The 20,583-nt window shown below is 42.0% G+C and overlaps 1 protein-coding gene across 1 annotated transcript in view; it reads right to left on the reverse strand.

Moving 5' to 3' along the window:
* RNF128 (ring finger protein 128) overlaps positions 1–20,583 on the reverse strand; it is a 28,106-nt gene continuing 7,523 nt past the window's right edge. The window contains 7 exon segments of the mRNA XM_084534764.1: positions 1–1,317; positions 1,319–1,422; positions 2,780–2,948; positions 3,404–3,500; positions 7,093–7,175; positions 7,763–7,834; positions 14,092–14,339. Of these exon segments, the coding sequence (XP_084390890.1) occupies positions 1,282–1,317; positions 1,319–1,422; positions 2,780–2,948; positions 3,404–3,500; positions 7,093–7,175; positions 7,763–7,834; positions 14,092–14,339 (809 nt within the window). The 3' untranslated portion in view covers positions 1–1,281.

Here is a 20,583-nt window from a genome sequence, read left to right on the forward strand (position 1 = left end):
TCATCAGAATATAGTTTTATTTACATTTTCATATTCAAATTCAATACAAATCATTAAATATTTACAACATTCTTAATTATACTATAGATAAGAAAAGGCATTGCTTTTCCCCTGCACAGTTAATAGTACCTTATTGCGGGCTTTAAGACAAAGCTCTGCTAACATTAGAAACAAACCATAGTTACAGAGATAAAAAAATAAAGTGCATCTGTAAGATGTCCTCAGTTACCTTTGATGGGCAAGGCCCTAAACTTAGTATTGAAGTATCCAGTGTTCCTCCCCGGCCCCCATCCAACTCCCCACAGATAGCAGAAAACTTTTCCAATCACATTACATTTACAGGACATCAGCTTCAGCACACATGCAAGACAGCACAGCAACAGTCCACCATTTTTCAGAGACTGGGTTCTTTCCTAGGTGTCGCCTGAACAAGACACAGCAGATCCTTTCAGAAGGATCTACCTTTTCATCTTCAGTTCAAGTCTTCCAGAAGTCATCCCAGACTTCCACAAAGCCAAGACTCTTGCATATTGCTGCTGCTAGAGATGGTTAGAACTCCAAAAATCATATAGGATCTTTCAGACTAGTATCAACAGGTTTGAAAAGTTCCTGCATTTGTTCCCTTTACAGTATTGTGCAAGTCAGATTTGGCCTGTCAGCCTGAAGCCCTCTTTTTCCCTTTAGGAATTGTGTGGTAGTTAGATTGGAGTGGAGAGGACAAGAGTCAATCTCTTCACCAGATAACCAAAGACACTGTGGGAAAAATCCGGTTTGACAGACATTACTTTGTACTTTCTCCTACCAAATTAGTGCACTGAAATATTAAATACAGTTAACTTTAAACTGAAAAACTGTGTCTGGTAAATAAGAATTAGACCAGATCAAAATCTATTTGTTTACAATGAGAATCCACTTGAATTAAAAACAATAAACAACAAAAAACGTCAAAACAATTACCAGTAGAGACAGCTACTACATAAAGAATCTTCTCCTTATAAAAAGGAACTCAAATGCTGAAGAGAAGCTTTGCTGAAGATGGAACTTTTGTTTTAGTGTTATAATCTGATGTTTTCTTTATATTTAAGACAGCTTTATCTGAAGAGTGCTAAAACTAAATTCCACATGGGAGATGCAGTTTTAAGAATTGCAAACCATATAATCATGATTTAAATCTATTTGATCTCAGCATTTCCAAGGCAACATTGCTGCTACAGTCATCCACTGGATTCTTACAATGTTTGGTATATACGTGATGGCAGTAGGCAGCTCCTTGCAGAAGGCTTACACCATGTTGCTGGGCATGTTCTTAGGACTTGACTTCATGAACTTGCGTTTCATCTGCCTCAAAAGTTGGGTTGTCAAGGGGTGGAACATTCACAGCTGAAGGTTGGGATTCATTATTTACAAGATGTGTGTTATCATCTATCCAGAACAAAAACAAGAACAGACAAGTTAAAAAAGCATTACTGGCAAGTTCTACTACCTTAAAGCAAAATACGCTTGCTTTATTTCCACAAGCTTACTGTAGTTGTCTTTTCTAGGCTTTGGAGTTAGATCTCATTAGTGTTGAGCAAGCATAGGTTGTGTGTGCAAGTGCCAGAAGGCAGCGCGAAGCACCAAAAAAACAAATGAGGAGACAATTCTCAGGTGACTTTAGGGCTACTGAAGACAGGCATCAGGAGTGACTCCAAGATACTTGGCTCAGGATAAACAGTGGAAGACATGGCAATTCAGAGAAGATGGCCTTCTCCCTAAACAGTATTTTTGTTAGGCTGACATTAGTATTTGTCCTTGCCACTCGAGAATACACGAGGGCCTGAGCCATCTAGCAAGCCCAGCACCACTTCATTTACTTATAAGCATGCAATTTCAGCTGCTGATGTTTAGCTTATAAAAAGTGCCCTTTGTTCAGCTGGGGTGCCTTAACAGGGCTCTTCCATACACACTTCACTTGCTGACGCATCATGTCCTAGAGGTGGCAGCAAATCCCACACTTTATTATATCAGCTAGGCATCCAACAGGAGAGCTACACAGCCACAACATCCCTTTCACCTCTGAAAGCCTCCATGCTTATTGCCTTGGAAAGAGGAACTCTACAATCCAAGATAAATACACTAATTTGTATAACTGGAATCTCTTTCAATTAAAAACAAGAAACCAGAAGCACTGAGAGTGTTGGCAGAGTTGAGTATTAGAAGGCATTTTCGATACATATGCTCTTGTTCAAAAAGATAACAAAAGATGCTAAAATATTAGCATATGGAAATGCTAATCGTCTTTTGCAATTAAAACACTCTGAAGGGTGTTCAAGGATGACTCAGCCTTGGCAAAATCTGGACTTGAACAGGAAGCGTGTCATTTCTGGTTTTGCATCATTTATGCTAAAGCTGGACAGACTTCCTAAAGATTTTCTGAGTATTTAATCACTTGAAGTAGACAGATGTGGTGGCAAAGCAACACTCACTCATCCAAAATGTAATCTCCAAAAAGACAAGAGAAGGAACATCTTCATAAATTCCCTTTGGCCTGCAAGTATTAAGCCTGTGATTTTCAACTATTCTTTTCCTAAGCTTCTACCTTTAATTCAAGTTTAGATTGTAGCTCATTTGAAAAAAAGTGTCAGAGCCAAGTGCTAAAACACAGGAAAGATGAACACCTTGTTTTGCAGACAACTCTTAAAGCACTGCTCTGTTATAAAGGCAAAAAACACCCTAATTCATAGCACAATCAATAGAAGGGCAATGCAATCCAGCAAAACAGATGAAGCAATATGCTTACTTTCTGATGGCGCGTGTTCCTCCAGAACAGATTCATCTGCTCCTTGTACAGAAGCATATCCAGATGACGCAGTTTCACTACGACTATCCTCTTCATTAATTGAAGTGACATTTGATGTCCTACTGGATACTGTAGCTTGCACAGACTCTGTCCCATCTTCTACATCCACCTTTACAAAAAAGAGAAAATGCTTAAGTTACAGCTTTGAAGGAGTATACATCTTTCCAGAAAAAGAATGTCTTCAGGGAATGAAGTCTTGTGGACTTTTACTCAAAGATTTCAAATAAATAAAAAGCTCTGTGGTTAACCTTCAGCATCATAAGTGAAAACCAGCTACTGCGTATTTAGAATGAGAAGTTCAGATGCAGTTTCCACATTCCTCAACTAACTCTTCCCTTTTATTGGCCAGCAATAGGAAAATAGGTTCTTTTTCCACTCAGTGCAGGTGTCCATCCCCTGACAAACTCTGACGTACATTTTAGCTGCTCCAGGCAGAATCAGGCACTGGCAATGGCATCTTCCTCTGGCATTTGCCCAGATCAGAGGCAGAACACACGAGCAATTCTTTATTTATCATAGCGTAATATTGGTAGTGGCATCCACCACCAGGAAAGACTGACTTACCTCAACACCCAGAACTTTGAGTATGTCACACTTGCACATTGGGCAGGTCCTGTGCTCCAGAAGCCAGGGGTCAATACAGTTCTTGTGGAAGAGATGGCTGGTGGAAGAAGATAACCACCAAGTTATGTTTCACATCAGTAAAGATATTTATGTAGCAGCAACTAGACTTATTTACAAACACTGAAAGTTCATTCATTCTAGAATGAATTGCCTTATTTTGCCAGAATTTACAGTTGAAACTTACAGCTAGCTGGTTGGTCTCTCAACCTGTAGCTGTTTTATGGTAATTGGTTTCTCTACCCAGCTTGCTAAAATTCAGTATTATCTCTGCTACATCAGTCTTAAGCTTTTTTTTTTTTTAATCACTGTACAATGGATTCCCAGCTGATACTTTAAATAATGCAAATATTGACACCAACATTAACTTCAAGGTCAACTTTTGTCATGCAGATACATGACTAAATAGCACTTCCGTTAAAACTACATAGAAAAAAAACTCACCAGGTTACATCCTCAACATAAACTACACTCCCACACATTTACTTTGCCTATACAGTCATTGTGTATTCCAAGTGGATATTTGGCAGGCCGCATACACAATAAATTAAATATAGTTCAGCCACTACAGATGCAAATGTTTGCTTCTATGAAGATACTCAGTTCCACAATGGGTCTGAATTAGGACACAGATTCAGACAGACTACTTGAAATCCTGTAATTTGCCCGTTCCTTCTGCCTGAATAGGAACAGCAAGGCAGACAGGCACTGTTCAATGTTAATCAGGTCTCTATTATGAAACAAGTGACGAGTTCACCACATTCGGCGTTCAGTGTCCTACACCTAAGCGTGATAGAAAATTCTCCAATTCAGCTTACATAAATGTCACTTCCTTCCACCTGTACCAATGAAACGTGTGTACTACAGCCTAAAACTTCCTTGATGACTGACAATTTTAAGAACTTGTGCTTAGGTCTGGTATACCTCTCCTGCTATAAATACCTAGTTTGACTATCTGGACAAGAATGCCTTCTGCAAACACATACAAACATATACGCCCCAAATACTCAGATACCACTGATGTGACTCACAGGAGCATTCAACTGCTTGTTTTCCTTGTTTCCTTTATAGATAGTTAAATGCTCTTAACAAGGAGGGTCTCATCACTGTGGCTGACCACCAACATCAAGTACATTCTTGCAGTAAATATCAGTTTATAGAGAGTTTAATATGGTTGATATTGGCAGAGATCATCAAGCAAACATGGTCATCTTAAGCTAGTCTCATTTAGAGAGATACTTGGGCCAAAGAGGAATGAGACAAATACATTTAAACAAATACATTTTAATACATTTAAAAGCAGCCTCAGAGCAAAACACAGTATAACATTCATCTATAAACAATAGATTCAAAAGAAGTCACTCTCCTCTTAAGCCAGTAAATCATGCTTTGTTTTTACAAATTCATATCAAGATCAGGAGGCTTTATAGGGAGCTAACATGACAGGCTTTAGATACTTAGAACTGACTTCTCTAAATGCCTCTATACTTATGGCACTTAACTCATTACTATACAGAACTACCCACTAGCACAAACATGACAAGACAACCTAATAACCATTAAGACATTCCTGAAAGGTTACTCAGTTTTGTTTTATTCTAAATACTATGCATTACATCCAGGAAGTTTGTTGATAACACCTTACCAGCCCAACCCCTTGATATCAAACCAGCTGAGAAGTCCTACTACTTGTAAACAAAGAGCTTTGACAAAACTGTAATATCTCCTGCAGCTGTTGTATGTTCTGAGCAGTGTTATCTGTCACTGTTAAATCTGAGCTGATTTTTCCATTCTTCAGAACTGGATATTTTCTATATCAGAACTTTAAGTGCTTTTCCATAACCCTCCCCATGTAAAAGCACATTCTTCCCATATCAAATTTGTGCAGTTCACACAGTATTTCACCTGAGTACTTTAGCTCTGATTTTAGCTTTGACGCAGCAGTCCCATTCAGCAGGCACACAGAACTCACACAGAACAAACTTCCTTAAACCTTGAAAAGGCTTCATTACTTATCTTAGGAATTATTAAAATAAAACAGTAGTATACCAGGCTTTCAAAGGAGCACAATGAGATACAATAATAGAAAACTCTAGAAGAATAAACTGCTATAGCTCTATTTTGGCCTTTATTTCAGAAGAGGCATGCAAGAATCAAGTGTTTTCTTCTAAACTATAGAAGTTAGCATGGTTTAACAAGTTTAGGTTACCAGACTGATATCCATGACCCTCTCAGTAAACAGGAAATTGAGTGACAAGAAATGTGCAGTTTCACCAGTTATCTGCAATTTAGAGTTATCATTTTCATACACCCATGTGGTGGTTCACTCAGCTGCCCACCTGCATTTCACCATAACCACTCACTCCCTTTCATCTAAGGGAAAGGGGGAGAAAATATGATGAAAAGGGCTCAAGGGTTGAAATAAGGACAGGGAGATCATTCAACAGTTATTGTCATGGACAAAACAGACTCAGAGTAGGAAGATTAATAAAATTTATTACTTATTACTAACAAGCTAGAGCAGTGAGACACAACACAAACTAAGAACACCCACCCCTCAATCCACCCTTTCTACATAGTCCTCCTCCTGAGCAGTGCAGGGGAATGGAGGCTGTGGTCAGTCAATGTCACAGTATCTCTGCCACTCTCAGTCACTCCCTGCCCCTGCTCCCCATGGGGTCCCTCCCACGGGATGCTGTCCTTCCCAAACTGATCCTGCAGGGGCTGCCCACAGGCAGCAGCTCTTCAAGAACTGCTCCCACATGGCTCTATACCACGGTGTCCATCTGTCAGGAGCAAACTGCTCCAGCACGAGTCCCCCATGGGCAGTAGCTCCCCCCAGCCCCCCTGCTCCGTGTGGGCTCCTCTCCACGGGCTGCAGCTCTGGCCCGGGGGCTCTCCATGGGCTGCAGCCTCCTCCAGGCCACATCCACCTGCCCCACTGGGGGCTCCTCCACGGGCTGCAGCGTGGAGATCTGCTCCATGTGGGACCCATGGGCTGCAGGGGGACAGCCTGCTCCACCAGGGGCCTCTCCACAGGCTGCAGTGAAACTGCTGCTCTGTGCCTGGAGCACCTCCTGCCATCCTTCTGTGCTGACCTTTGTCTCTGCAGGGCTGGTTCTCAACCTGTGCTCTCCCAGCTGCTGTTATGCAGTAGTTTTTCTTTCCCCTGTTTTAAATCTGCTCTCACAGAGCAGAAACAATATCATTTATTGGCTTGGCTCTGGGCAACAGTAGGTCCCTTTGGAGCCAGCTAAAAGTGGCCATTATCTAACAGCAATTTCTGGAATCTTCTCACAGAGGCAACCACTGCAGCCCCCACTACCAAAACCTTGCCATATAAACCCAATACAATCAGCAAAGGAAGAAATCTTTAAAAAGCCCTAGAATCTTCTGGAGAAGTAATGTGTTCAGCCAAACTGTACAGTGGAAAGTGCCCCTACAACCTGCGTTCATACAAGTGGGCATTTACATAGTCCCTGTAATTTGAAAAACTTTGACAGCTTCAAGAATTCATGCCCTGCAACAGCTTGATTGAAGCTTGATCAGCTTTGTTAACACAGCAGAAGGAACAACCAGTAGAGGCACGTTTCATTATTTTGGATTAAGGGTCAGTTTGGAAGACAACTTACTTGCAAGTCAGGATACGCACTACTTCATTTGGCTTGTACGGCTCGATGCACACAGCACAGCTATCTCCATCAGGACCAGTTTCCTAAAGCGGCAAAATGAATTTACAGAATTAATCAACTGTGAAAGCTTCTTCTGAACTAGTCAGATTTACTGAGGACAGAGGGGTCTAGCTAAAGTAATCTAAAATAGCCTCCATATATAATCTTATATAAACACATTTTAATGGATTACTCATAGTAAAGCTGTTGTTTGAACAGAAGCATTCAAAGTTTAATCCCATGGTTTAGAAATACAGCTGCAAACCATCACTGGGTTATTTCAGGCACTACTGCAGAGGTTCGGAAAACACTACCACCAATTTTAACCACAAGAAGAACAGCCCGTGAAGCTGGGGAGGAGTACTAGTTTAGCTTTAAGCATCCATGCCACAAAATTCAGAACTCTCAACTCAACAATACAAGTAAGCAGCTAAAAACAATTTATAAGAAAGTGCAGATTTGGAAGTCTTGCACCCCTGAAAAGGACTTGGTCTGAAAGAGGAACCACCTCCACAACACAGTTACAGGTTTCCATGAGGCTTCTGCAACCTTTTACAGTGTGAAGGACCAAGCTTTACATTCTGTGCAAAGCATGTGCCAGACGGCTCAGGAGATGGCAGACGAGTTATACCTTGTCTCCTTGCTTCAGGGTGCGCAGCTGTAACTGTCCAATGGCCTTCTTAGCTTCGGCCTTCAGTTGTCGCTGTAACAGAAAGCAGTCCTCATTAAACACTTTTTTTTTTCCCCCTCATAAGTGATGGTTACTAATACTTACTGGTGTTTGCTTGCATTAGACACCTTGGTTTTATAACCTAGATGTTATCGAAACAAGCTAAGTAAGCATGAACATGCTATTTAGACAAAACATGAAACAAGCTTCAGGACATACTCATATGGTTATTGACTCTGGATGACACACCAAAGCATTTGCATATGCTTTGTTTTGACCTAACCTTCTCGTAAAGCACAGGAATTTCAAAGGTTTCTTCTTTTAGAAGATGTAAGATAATACCTTGATCAGATTAGACCTAGCCAAAATAAATAGAAACCTTCAAATTAACTTGGAACAGAAGACTGAACACCAAGTCCAACAATCAATAATTTTAACTACTTATTTTATGACATCCTGGCAGAGACTCACACCACGATGAAAGGCGAGGCTCTTTGCCCATCAGCTCAGTTACCACCAGCATACCCTGAACTACTCCTCTGCCACGACTGTTTCACAGAGCACAAACTGCTCAGGAGCCAGCAGCCTCCTAGCACCGACCACACCTGTCAGGTGGAAGAATGCAGTTTTATCTCAGTTTTGGTTCAAAGTAACATGGACCACGAGGGGAGAAAAAAAAAAAAAAAAAAAAAAAGAAACCCTCAGCTATTTTTCCCCTAGTTCCACCACCTTGTGAAATAAATCAAACGACTAGCCCCAGGCGGTTTACGAGGCAGCTTTAATGAAAGCAGAGGAGGAAGCTGAACTGCATTCCCCTCCACACCATTTGCTTGGTGCTGTCAGGACAGCCGAGCAGAGACGAGCAGGAGCAGAAGCCCAGTTTGCCTGGCAACTGTTGCTGTCCAGCTGTCACTGCAAAGCATTTAATTAGCACAGGAGCCAACATCTCTGTTTAAAGGTCACAGGTTGGTGCTGTTCCACCACCATCAAGAATTGACTGTCCTCTCCCTCCCAGTGCTCTTATTGCCTCAGGACACGGAGGTGTATCAGGCAGCTCTGGCACTGCTGCCCCAAAACTCTTCCAGATTCAGCTGCTCCAAACAGTAACACTGTGCTGTTACCTTTCCAGCATTATTCCCCCTAATGAATTTTACTTCATCTACAAGAAGCTTTTTTTGGGATGAAGGTGCAGGGCTTGTGGCAGAAGCAGAGGGGGAACAAGCTGGTGATGAGCTACTGATGACACCTAACAAACTCAGCAAATTTTGGTAATACAAGACTGCATAAAGGTTCCTGTGCTGAAGCAGTTAACAGCAAACAAGTTAATTTATATGGTCTGCTACAATCCTATTACATAGCTTTGGTGAAGCTAAACTTAGTGATATACCATGTTGTTTTGGGCTTCTAACATATGGCATCAATATGCATCCTTTCAAAAGCTTCACAGTTAATAGCTGTAACAATTATCAAGAAAGATATGCACATGATCCTAAGGTGAAGGATGCAAGCAGGTTTTCATGTGTATTTTACCTATTAAGAACAAAAATTGGTCAAATTTTCTTTTGAGCTTGTAAATGGCTTCTGTTGATGACACTAGTGTAAGTTTCTGTATGCTACTTTAGAATTGCGTTCCCCTTGTCAATGTTTCAGACACAAGCCACAGGGAAATAGCTACATACTTGTCTCAGAAAACCTTGCAGCCCCTAAACGTTTCAGTAGCAAACATAGCTTCATCAACAGACTAGGAATGCAGCAATATTAGTACCTGTGTCACAGCTACTTGTTATAAATCAAGAACTAAACTATCTAGGAGCGTACTCCCTCCTACAGTACCTAATCTACGCATCTAATGTCAGGCCAAACATATTGACATGACCCAACTGGCTGCAGAAACTCTGTTGGCAAACAGCAAAGTTTAAGTGTACTCAAATGGCTGTATGATTAATAATTTACCAAAACGATATTTTAGGTTTTGCCTGGGCACAAGTTTAATTGCTGTTCTTGAAATGCACCGATGGCAAAGTCACCTTTAACATTGATTTTGGTAAGTACAGCAGAACACACTTCCAGGGGGATGGCAAAAGGCTGCAAGAGGAAGCTTTTATTGAGTAGCCTACCAGGAGATCCAGGATACTCAAGCCTGGAATGTCAAATCATTTTGTGAAGCCAGGTTTTTGGAGCAAACATTCAGTGTTAATGACTTTAAAAGCCTCAACCCAGCAGCTCTGGAAAAACAAGAAGCTGACTAGGCTGAGGCAAGAAAAAAAAAAAAAAGAATTAAGATATTACAAGGCAGGTCAGATCCTGGCTGCTATCCGGGTTGCAGCATGTTGAAGTAGATAGGCCCCTAAATGTGAAGGGTGGGTTTGCTGTCCCTAGTCTTACCTACTCCCTCATTGCCAATTTAATCTCCAAACCATCCTGCACAAGGGTGCTTTCTGGGCCCCCTGCAAGTACAGTCACAGCAATGCAGACCAGCAGGCTCTAAGGAGGTGAGGAACTCCTGCTACAGAAATCTCTCTGAATTGCAGCAACATGAGCAACTCTCCTTCAAAGCCATTAATTAGGTCAGTGCTCAGCTGCAACACCTAATTCTTATGAAATCACTGGAAGTGAAGACTTGAGCACAAATCTGAAACCAGGCCACAGATTAATATCCGCCATTCTGCATTAAAAAAGGCTCATACACTGAAGAACTGCATTTCTCATTTCACTGGCTAGAAAGGTAGCAAGCCACCTCTTGTACTTCCCTTCTCATTTTTTCTTTTCACCCACAGACCTCCCTAATAGACTGCAGAGGTGGGCACTTCATTTTCAAGCCCAGAAGAAAATACTCATTCAAATAAATAGCTGGTTGTAAACAGCTTAACTAGTTGGTTCATGATGAGGAAAATACAACTCCACTTCAATTCACAATTATGATAGATGTGTTATTAAACTCATGCTTTCACTTGGACTTCAAGATAACATGACTGGCTCTCCTCAATAGTCACTTGGTATTAAGGTATTAAGGTTTGCAGTTTCACATTCCTGACTTGTATACAATTCCTGCTTGAGCTGAGAGAGCTGCTGCCTCCAAGAAAATTCTGCAAAGAATGCATTCAGACCTTATGTGGGTTATATGTGATCAAACCAAGGAGAAAAGAGCTCCTTCACCAGAAAATGCACATAGTCACATCAAGAAGTATAGAAGCTCTGCTGGTAAATGGTGAAGATTAAATGTACTAACCAGCCTGACTATATATAAAACAAGAGATCGCTTCTGACTTCTGAAAGCACTGGAGTCTGGAGACTTTTCCCAAGTCAAAGAAAATGAAAAAACATACTGCTAATATGGTAAACATCTTCAGACCATCCAGTTCAAACAGGGGTTACCCCTGTTTCTGCTCTGACCCCTAGCAAGCAATTGGGATTCAAGAACCCAAAGATACTAGGAACAGACCACAGAGCATTACCATCGTTTATCATAATAAGCTTATCACAGCATTCTGTAAAGCAATCAGGAAGTGTTTCTTTTGGTTCAAGCAATATACAGACTTTTTTTAAAAAAGACTAATGCTTGGTTGTACTATCAGACTTCATAGAATAGCAATATAATACCACAGGGAAGGTCACAAAGTGCACAGATGCTACAAAAAAAAATATAACACTGGTAAAGGGATACATTCAGATACTTGAAATATTGTATTAATTACTATGAAAACACAACTGTTTCTTCAAGATACTTCCCAGAATAATGCATAACCCTTAGACAACTGTGTGATGGAGGAGAAAATACTCCACCAAATAACAGACTAAAGTCCAGACAGTCTCTCAAGGGCTGAATGATGACAGGCAAGTTCCACATGCAGCATGCACACTGATAAGCTGATTGACTAATATTCAGTGTTTCAAAGTCTGTTTTGAGACTTCAGAAATACGCTGAAAATCCAGTCAGCTAGCGAACAGAACACTGTGGAGCCACCTTTTTACTAGTTCACCTTCACTAACAAGAACTTTTTTGTTATTCTTTGCTTATCTTATCCCTGTGAGGTCAATTTTTAGATGCCTTGGTACGAAAAAAACAATTGAAAAAACAATTCTGGATTGTCCTGGGTTTCACTTCCACAGAGTAGTACATTTTTTATTTATTTATTTATTTTTAGCATGACAGAGAAGCTTTCTTTGATTCTTATACTGTAAAAAGCACTTTAAGGCTCCTTAATTTCAGTTTAGCTGAAATCATGTGGAACTGGCATGTCATTTGTCAATGTTATTTTTCAATCTAAAGTAAACTCTTTGTACACACGGAGCCCAAGATAGAAACAGCTTGTCAAGTTGCAAGCCAAGCCAACTGGATTTTCCCAGTACCATCCACCAGAGGCATTAATAACAGCTGCAGCTCTTTGAAAGCCTGAAAGATCAGAACAGAGCAGAACTTCTGCAACTACTCTGTTAAATACCTTTGCAGGAGGAAAGATTTTTGTATTTGATTTTGTATTTGATTACAAGCATCTTTTGCAGGTCAGCTTCTAGGGCACCCAAGCCTGTTTAGTGTTGGAATGGAGTTCTCACTACGGGGTAGTTCAGACAGAACGAAAGAGGAAATTGAGCAGCAGGAGACAGTATGCTTCCCTGACCACAGCCATTAGTAAGTGGACATCAAGATAAAGGGCTCCATGCCATCCCTCACGATAGGTACTACTACAGAGACAACTCAGCACAACTTCCAGGAGGGGCAATGCTACATCTCACCATCAGATGAGGACTCCAATACTGCTCTTCCAGCTATTCCCTTATTGTATTCTCATGTCACTTCCAGGTGTTGCATAACAACACAAACACTCTAAAATGAAGCACTTACAGGAAGCCTAGACCACAAGATAAGGCAGACAGCTTAGATGAGGCACAAATAGAGGTTTCAGCCCACTATTAGATGTCTAGTCTGAAAGCATATTGCCAGCTGATTGTCCTCATTGACAAGATCACACTTAAACAGCAGGATTCCAGAACATCAACTCAACTGAGTTAGGAGCTGTTGTTATAACCAAGAACCCAGCATTCAACTCTGGCCAAGTTCTCTGTGAACACTGCTGCCATTCACCCCAGTCTCTCCCTGCCAAGAACACTGGTTCTGCATGTTAGCATTTTAGTCAGTCCCAAAGTGTTACCAATGTCCACAAGTGGCCTAAATTTCAACACCTGTGTCCAAATTCTAGCTTCAGATTCATTCAGAAGGATCTCGCTCAAGGGGCCTGCAATCTCCACAACAGCACAGAAACTCGTCAGGGCACATGTTCCTTAAAGGCAGAACGTCTCTAAGTATCTAATCCAATCCTGACGTAATTCACAAACCAAGCTAGAGTAAGATGCTTATGCTACTACTACCTGTAGGAGAGGACTCTAGGAACACTTCTTTCAGAGTTCAGGTACCTCCTGCAAGAAACTTGCAAAGATGCACTACAAATACCCATAGTCTCCTTTGCAACACAGCTGCAAGGGAAGTTTTTGTATCTGAACCACTCAGATCCTGTTCCTCGTGTTGCCCATCACCTTTGACAAACGTCATGCTAGTACTTAATTCTCACCTTTAAGGCTTTTGCTTAAGCCCTGAAGTAGCAGGTGTAAGGTGGGTCTGATCAGACTGAAGACAAAGCTGTGTGCATTAGTTGTATCAGCTGATCAGATAATTGCACAGAGGAGAGTTACTTGGAAACTTAACTCATTAACAATTGCCTGCCTGGGGGTTAAAGAGAACACAACAGTGCCTTTTTTCACCTCCTAATTGAGGCTGTCACTACAGCTCTGAGAAAGCTTTCAGTTAGAAAGAAGCTTTCAACAAGAGGCAGTTTCCTAACTTGTGGTCTACAAAACACGACAGGAGTCATGCACCATTTTGCAGACGCATTTGTAGTCGTGTCTCACATTGCAGCTAGCACATAGGCAGCGCCACGTGGGAAGTGTGAGGGTCAGCTAAAAGCAGGTTAGCTCTCTCACCTCCTCCAGTACATCAGCATTACTGCTGCACTGCAATTCAGGGAGTAAAATTGTAGGAAAGAAGTTAGGAAAGCATCATCAGCTGCACTCTCTAGATACAATTAGATAGGTAACATTCTGCTATTTCTTTGAGAAGGAAGATTTTAGCTGTTTAAACATATCTCCCTTAGCAGTTTAAAGATTACACACTCTCCTTCCTGTGGAAGGAAGGAATTCAGTGATTTTAGTACTCAAGCACTATTTCAGCCTTAAGATCCACAGCATAGTGGCTCAGGGGGATGTTAAGTGATGGCACACACAGAGACAACACTCACCTGTTTCCTGGACTGGGCCCTCGTGATCCTGAATCTCCGAGCAGAATAAAAAATAAAGTAACCCACGGTTGCTGCTGTGACAATGAAAAATGACACCGAGACAAAGAAGATGGAGTAGTGATTCATCAAAGCACCGTGCTTTTTCCCCACTTCAATAACCATTGTCACTTTCATGCCACTCTCGATCCTGCGCAAGATCTCCATGCCTTTCATGTTGCTGATCATAATTGCAACAATGCTTCCTGCACCTGCAAAAGAGAAGGGGAATCCATGCTCAGTTCCCAGGTGCTGCATTACAGTCATCAACTTAGAGGCTCTGGTTCAAGTGCCAAAGAACACATTGGAGAGTTTCTAACCAGCATCAACAGATTTAATACGACTGGGGGAATAAGCATCATCTCCTCACACTTGTTCAGCTCAACAGTATAGCAAGCCATATTTAGAATTCATTCCTCTCCATAAAGCTCCTCACTCCCATATGGGACATTCGTCATCATTATTTTAGACAACACTTTGGCAATTTATATTTTAACATGCCTTCGAGCTGAACAAAATTAAGAAGAAATCCTACAGACACAGCAAGGTCACTAGGGATTGAGCTCCTGGAGATAGCGCCCAGATGCCAGGCACAGAGCTGGTGGCTTAGGGATGCTTCCTGTAATGTATCTGCCTCCCTCCCTGCTCTGCTGCTAGTTCTTAACTAAATTTAACAGCGCTGTTGAGTACTTATTCAGACACCAAACGATCAAAGAGAGATCAGCCTTTGCTCCTGCATTTTCAGAAGCAACTGAAGAACATTTGAGTGAAATTTAGTGTTGAATATAAATGCTGCAGGTTTCTAAGGCAAGTACAGAGGGATGCCAATACTGAGGTGTGCTTGGCTTTTAAACTGTGAGTGGCAGACTAAGCCCCATCCAGATTTTAACATGAGGGTTCATTCCTTGATCATACATCATGGCAAAACGTCAGAGGAAGTAAGAGTTTTACAGCTGGAAGAAACTTCAAGCAACGCTGGTCACAAATATTGATTTGAATAAGGCTGTTTTCATTTCAAGTGGCAAATGCTGAGGACCTTTCATACTATTTGTAGGAACTTGAGGCAATCTCAATACAGCAAAGAAGTTCTTAGGGGAAAAAAGGAGAAAAGAAGATGTGTAAGCAGTCCCTGGTCTCTCTAAACCAAATAGATTCGAAGACTAGCCGGTAAGGAGTCCCAGTGAATTAAATCATCAGCTGCACAACATTCATAATATATTACACGGCGAAGGAATAAAGGCTGTTACAGAAGTGCTATTTTTAGCTAACCTCCCAGCCAAACCAGTTTTATTGGTGAGACCAATTTTTTTTTTCCCCTCCATTAAGAGAAACCTCATCCAATTTTCAGCTATCAAAACTAGAATTGGTGTTAAACCACAAAGGCTCTCATTTTAAAAAGCACTTATTAATTTTCCAGCTTGCTCATGTAATGCCTTTGATCCGAGATGTCTAAGCATGATGTCTAGCAATTCTCCCCAGTGAGAACTCATCTTTTATTCAGAAAGCTCCCTGTAATGAGAAGGGCATCTCACTGTGAGGTGGGGGGAGGGAAATAAGTCAGACTGCACCTACCATCCTTTATGATGAGCTGGGATTTATAAGCCAGTTATAAAGTGAGCTGGAAGGAGGTGGTAGGAACAAGAAAAGAATTAAGCATGGGTCAGGTCAGGAACTGAGACTTATTACTTTCGTAAGCGTAGAGGAAAAGCATGGGAGAAGAGGTTGACACAACAAGAAAATAAAAAGCTTGCCAAAAGGCTTGTTCTGCCTTATTCCCCTCCACTTCTACATGCCTCACCAGTCAAATATAACTTGTGATGCAACACACAGTACAGGGATTTGTGTTAATGAAATGTCACCACCAACCTGCAAAGCCATTTCAACTACCAAGTCAGCAGTTGTGATGAAGTTTTACACCCTTAAAAAAAAATATATCTTAATTCTATTGAAGTTTCAGGCTAATCAGTTCACCAGCATGCTATTAGAAGACAACATTAAGTTCCGTCCTGGTACCTTTCACACACACCCCAGAGACTTCTCACAATTTCAGCTGCTTTGGATCAAAACGTGTGCGCTCATCTGGTCTAGTTCGAATCATTGACTGCAGCTATTGAAGAAAGGAAGTTTAGGTGGGTGTTTTCTGCTCTGCCTCATTCATTCAAGCACCCTCACTGCGAGCCACAAGCTGCTGGCCTCTTTTCCTCCTGTCACTGCAACCCTTAATGCATACTCACACCCATGGGGGGTGGAGGAGGGAAGACATTGTTTCATGAAGGAGCAGACTGGTGATGTATTGGGGTCAGGTTTTAGGCATGGCCAGTTGTGGCAACAATTAGATTTATTTATTGATTTATATTTACCAACAATGAAGAAAGCACAGCTTTTAAGAGCTTTGACACTGCAGGAACTAAGGCAGAACGTAGAGGACGGTAATGTCCATCAGCATCTGCACTGCTGCCCCTTAGAACAAAACCCTGCTGACACACACCAGCATCCATCTTCAACATTCTGTACTGCACTTACAAGCTTTTAGGACCAACAATTCATTTCTAAAGGCACTTACCAGTGAGCTAACCTGACAGCACACAGTTAACCCAACACCTTGTGCCAGCAGTCAGTGCTGTTCCTGGATTCCTTTCCCATATTTCAGGGGATGGTTGATCTGGGCCACTAGTAGCACAGGCATTTGGTCACTTTAGAAGCTCCTTTTGGACAAAATAAGGCTCTGGCACCAATACAGAGGGCCTGTCAAGAGCATCTGAAGTTCCTTTTGGCAAGCGGAGGTCTTATATGACACCGTGTTGGCCTGAAGCTAAGCTAGAAGCCCAGGAGCCGTGATTAGGCACACTGCTGTGCTGCGAGAATAAAAACAGCTAGCACAACCCCCACTCAGTGCTTCCTGAGCTGCTGGAAGGATCCCATCATGGCACATACTTAAACATGCCTGTGGCCAGGAAGCCACCAACTGGACAGAGGCTTCTGACCATGCTTGGGCATCTCACAAGGAGTGAGCTATTTGAGGGGACACCTGAAGAGGTGTCTCAACCAGCTGCTGCCCTGAACTGTCAGCTTCTCTCTAGACTCCAGCAAAGGAAGAGGAAAGTCAACCACCTGTGCATGACAGAAACCTCAGAGAAACCCCAAGCCCTAAACCAGAAGTCAGTTTTTGTGATTCAAACAAGGCTTCCTGTGGGAGTTTAAGGGAAGTTAGAAAGTATGATTAAGCTGCTGCCTGTTTAGTTAATAATAGGGTCACATTGCTAAACAGAAGCAAAATCTGTTGAGTTAAACATTTCCCAGCTCTCCTTTCCTGTCTCCTATGAAATTGAAGTGGAAAAGTTACTCAAGTCTTCAGACAAATGCAATCTGCCTCTGTAGGTCTGGACTTTTGCAAAAGCTTCCCCCCAAATGATGGCAGCCCACAGGTCAAAATCTGAAAGATGCCATTCTGCAGACATTGGTTGGCACAAGAACTAAAATGGTTTGTTGGAGTGGAAGGAGAAGAGCTGGAACAAGCACATTTGGCACACAGGAAGAGTACATGACTAGAGATCAAAGTTTTACTCTTCCTGTATCAGGTTTACTTAGATGCAGAGTGGAGTTTCATCTATTTATACCAATATAAATACCTATATTAAACCCTGCCCTGCAAAGGCCCTCCTTGTTCTGCCATTACACTTCTGCTACCCTGTAAGCATGAAGTTACAGGTCTGGCAATTCAGAGGAGAAATGCAGCATGCAAGACGTGCTTATAACTGGCACTATTGACTTCTGCACAGCAAACACCTGCTTTTTCCACAACAAGGGGATTACTGTCGCCTGGTGCTACTCCTGCGTGCGCTACAGATAAACCAGTTCTGAACCACTGCCCTGTGTGGGGGGACTCTGTGGCAGATCCATGCTGGGCACACAGCTTCCATCAACTCTCACCTCACAGAAGCAGCTCCAAGGAGCTGTCACAACATGCTCGGGGGCAAAACTACAAGCTGATTCTCAGAGAGGAGAGGATTTTCAGGCTTCTAACATTGCTTTCCTTCCACACCCATGCAAGTGAATGAATGAGAAGCTCTAGCAGCTTGGAGGAACTACCTCCTTCTCAGGCACATGTGAGTACAGCTGCAACCTTTGGAAACGCCTTAACCAGGTTTACCTGGATGTTAGTGATTTTTTTTTCCCCTTTTCTTTCTCCTTCAACTGAAAATGAAACTGCTTTTCACAGCTATTGATCATTTATAGACAGTATTGAGTATGCCTCTCTCACTTCCCCGCTGGGACCCATTACAGTTGTTCTTCCCTTCAGGCACTTACTGCAGCCTCCAGTGGGTCTGGGGAATTCACAGAGTGAGACAGAGATTTAAAGGAATTTCATAAGGAATGCACCAGGTTTTCCAGTAATTACAGGCTCCATGACTGAAAGCTTTCCGTCCAGCCCACCAAGCTCACTACTATTGCAGTATTTTTATTACACCGAAACAAAATAAAACACTAGAAAGGAGCCCTACCGGCACTCCAGGTAGAATGAATACAACAGCCCTCCAAGAGCACAGCTGCTAGGTGTGTGTGTAAACACAACAGGAAGATTTCCTTACCTGGGATGAAAGCGTAACGCTATCTCAATAATAATTAAAATTTAGCCCTACGTTTCCAGTGAGCAGCCACTGGCACTCACTGCATGAGAGCATCTGACCAAGCACCAAAACTTTGGGTTTCACCAAAACTTGTCCCGTTGCTGCTGTCACAACAATCATCCCTTCCAAGCCAGCTTTGGTAAGCAAACCTTCCCCTTAGAAGAAGGGGATGTTGTTACAGCGATTTGTTCTCCAGGGTAAAACCCTGCCTCCTGGACGCTCCTGTACAGGCTCCTACAAGTTTAAACCACTCCACACACAGCAGCCGAAGAGGAGGAAATGTCTTTTGTGCATGCCTTTCCTCCTCACAGAGCCACAGCAAAGTTGAAGTTAAACTCTGCTGTTGCACTTTCAGATCGTTGCTTTTTCTTCCACATCACAGGGGAAGAAAAGAGAACTTTGCTGTCCTTGTGTTACTCAATCTAGCTTTTGCATTGTGCAGTTAATAAAAGTGAAGCACAACATGGGAAGGGCGGACAGCCTCTGGTAATTTAAAATCTTTGCTGTGTTACCAGGACCCTTCTAATTAAGGCCATATTTAAGCTCACAAGCTAATTAACTGCTGGAAAACAAATTCACTTTTAAAGAAAACTTTTCAAGCACTGGACATCAAGGAATCTTTGTTTCATTCCCACATTTTCTCATTCACCACCTGAATTCCATAACCAAGAAAACAGAACTGGTGACACCTGCTTTATGACCGTACGCTCCTTTTGGGTACGGCACGCTTTAACATCTAGCATGCCAGTCACGAACAAGATATCACACGGCTCTGCATCTTCGATAAGAGCTTCAGTTATTAAAGTTGCCATCATTACACATCTACTCCACAGCTGACTTAAAACACACCAGTGCTGTTACTCTCTAGTATCTAATGCCACCAAGAACACAATTCAGTCTAATGTTTTCGCTGCACAATGCTTCAGTGTAACATTGACAAATGCAGACTTTTATGAGACCCTGACAGAGCTTTTTGAAGTGAATAATTAGCTTCCAGTTTATGACAGGTTTGCATATCAGAGCTAACTCAGGAACTCCGACTGCCCTAGTTCTTCTAGTCTCACTTAAAATTGTTTCCTCAACTTGTTCAGTTAAAACTAGGCATTGGAACTGGTCTGCATTGTTTAAACTTGCTCTAAATTCAGTCAGGTCAACTTATGAAAGCCCCTTTCAGTTGAGTTTGAAAGCATATTAATAACCTGGAGTAAATTTAATAGGTCTTTAAGTGCAGCAAAGGCCTAACCCCTGTCATGCCTCAGGTGGCACTCGCCATGAACAGGCCGCAAGACAGCCTGAAGGGACCCTTCCCATCTGGGGGCAAACCTAGCTGCTACATCATTGGCAAAAGCATTTGAAGAAGGCAATAGTTTTGTAGCCATTCTGAAGAAATATAATCAGGAAAGTTACTTCAGAAAAGTTACCTCAGAAAAAAGGGGAAAAAAGCTAGGATATCACACGCATAAGCTACGAAATTTCAGATTCAGTCCCATTTCCCACCCCTTGACAAATGTCTGAAGTTTTGCATCACGTTTGAGGGCAGTGAAATTAAATGTCAATGCTTTCAACAGCATTACTTCACTCTGTCCAGAGAGTGCCTTGTGCAACCAACAAACCCCCGCAGCACCGCTTCAGCTTCCTCACCCCAGAAGCAGCCCCACGCACCCCACAGCCAGCCCCACGCCAGCCTGCGCTTGTGGTCTGGGTGATGTCAACAATATTTAACCCAGGATCCAACCAATGCTATATTTTCTTTAAGATTTGACTTCTTTAATATTCAAGGGAAACCATTTCATGGAAGTGACTGAAGGAGGAGGAAAGCAAGCAGTGC

The sequence above is a fragment of the Aythya ferina genome (assembly GCF_964211825.1).
Source record: "Aythya ferina genome assembly, chromosome: 13".
Taxonomy (NCBI): domain Eukaryota; kingdom Metazoa; phylum Chordata; class Aves; order Anseriformes; family Anatidae; genus Aythya; species Aythya ferina.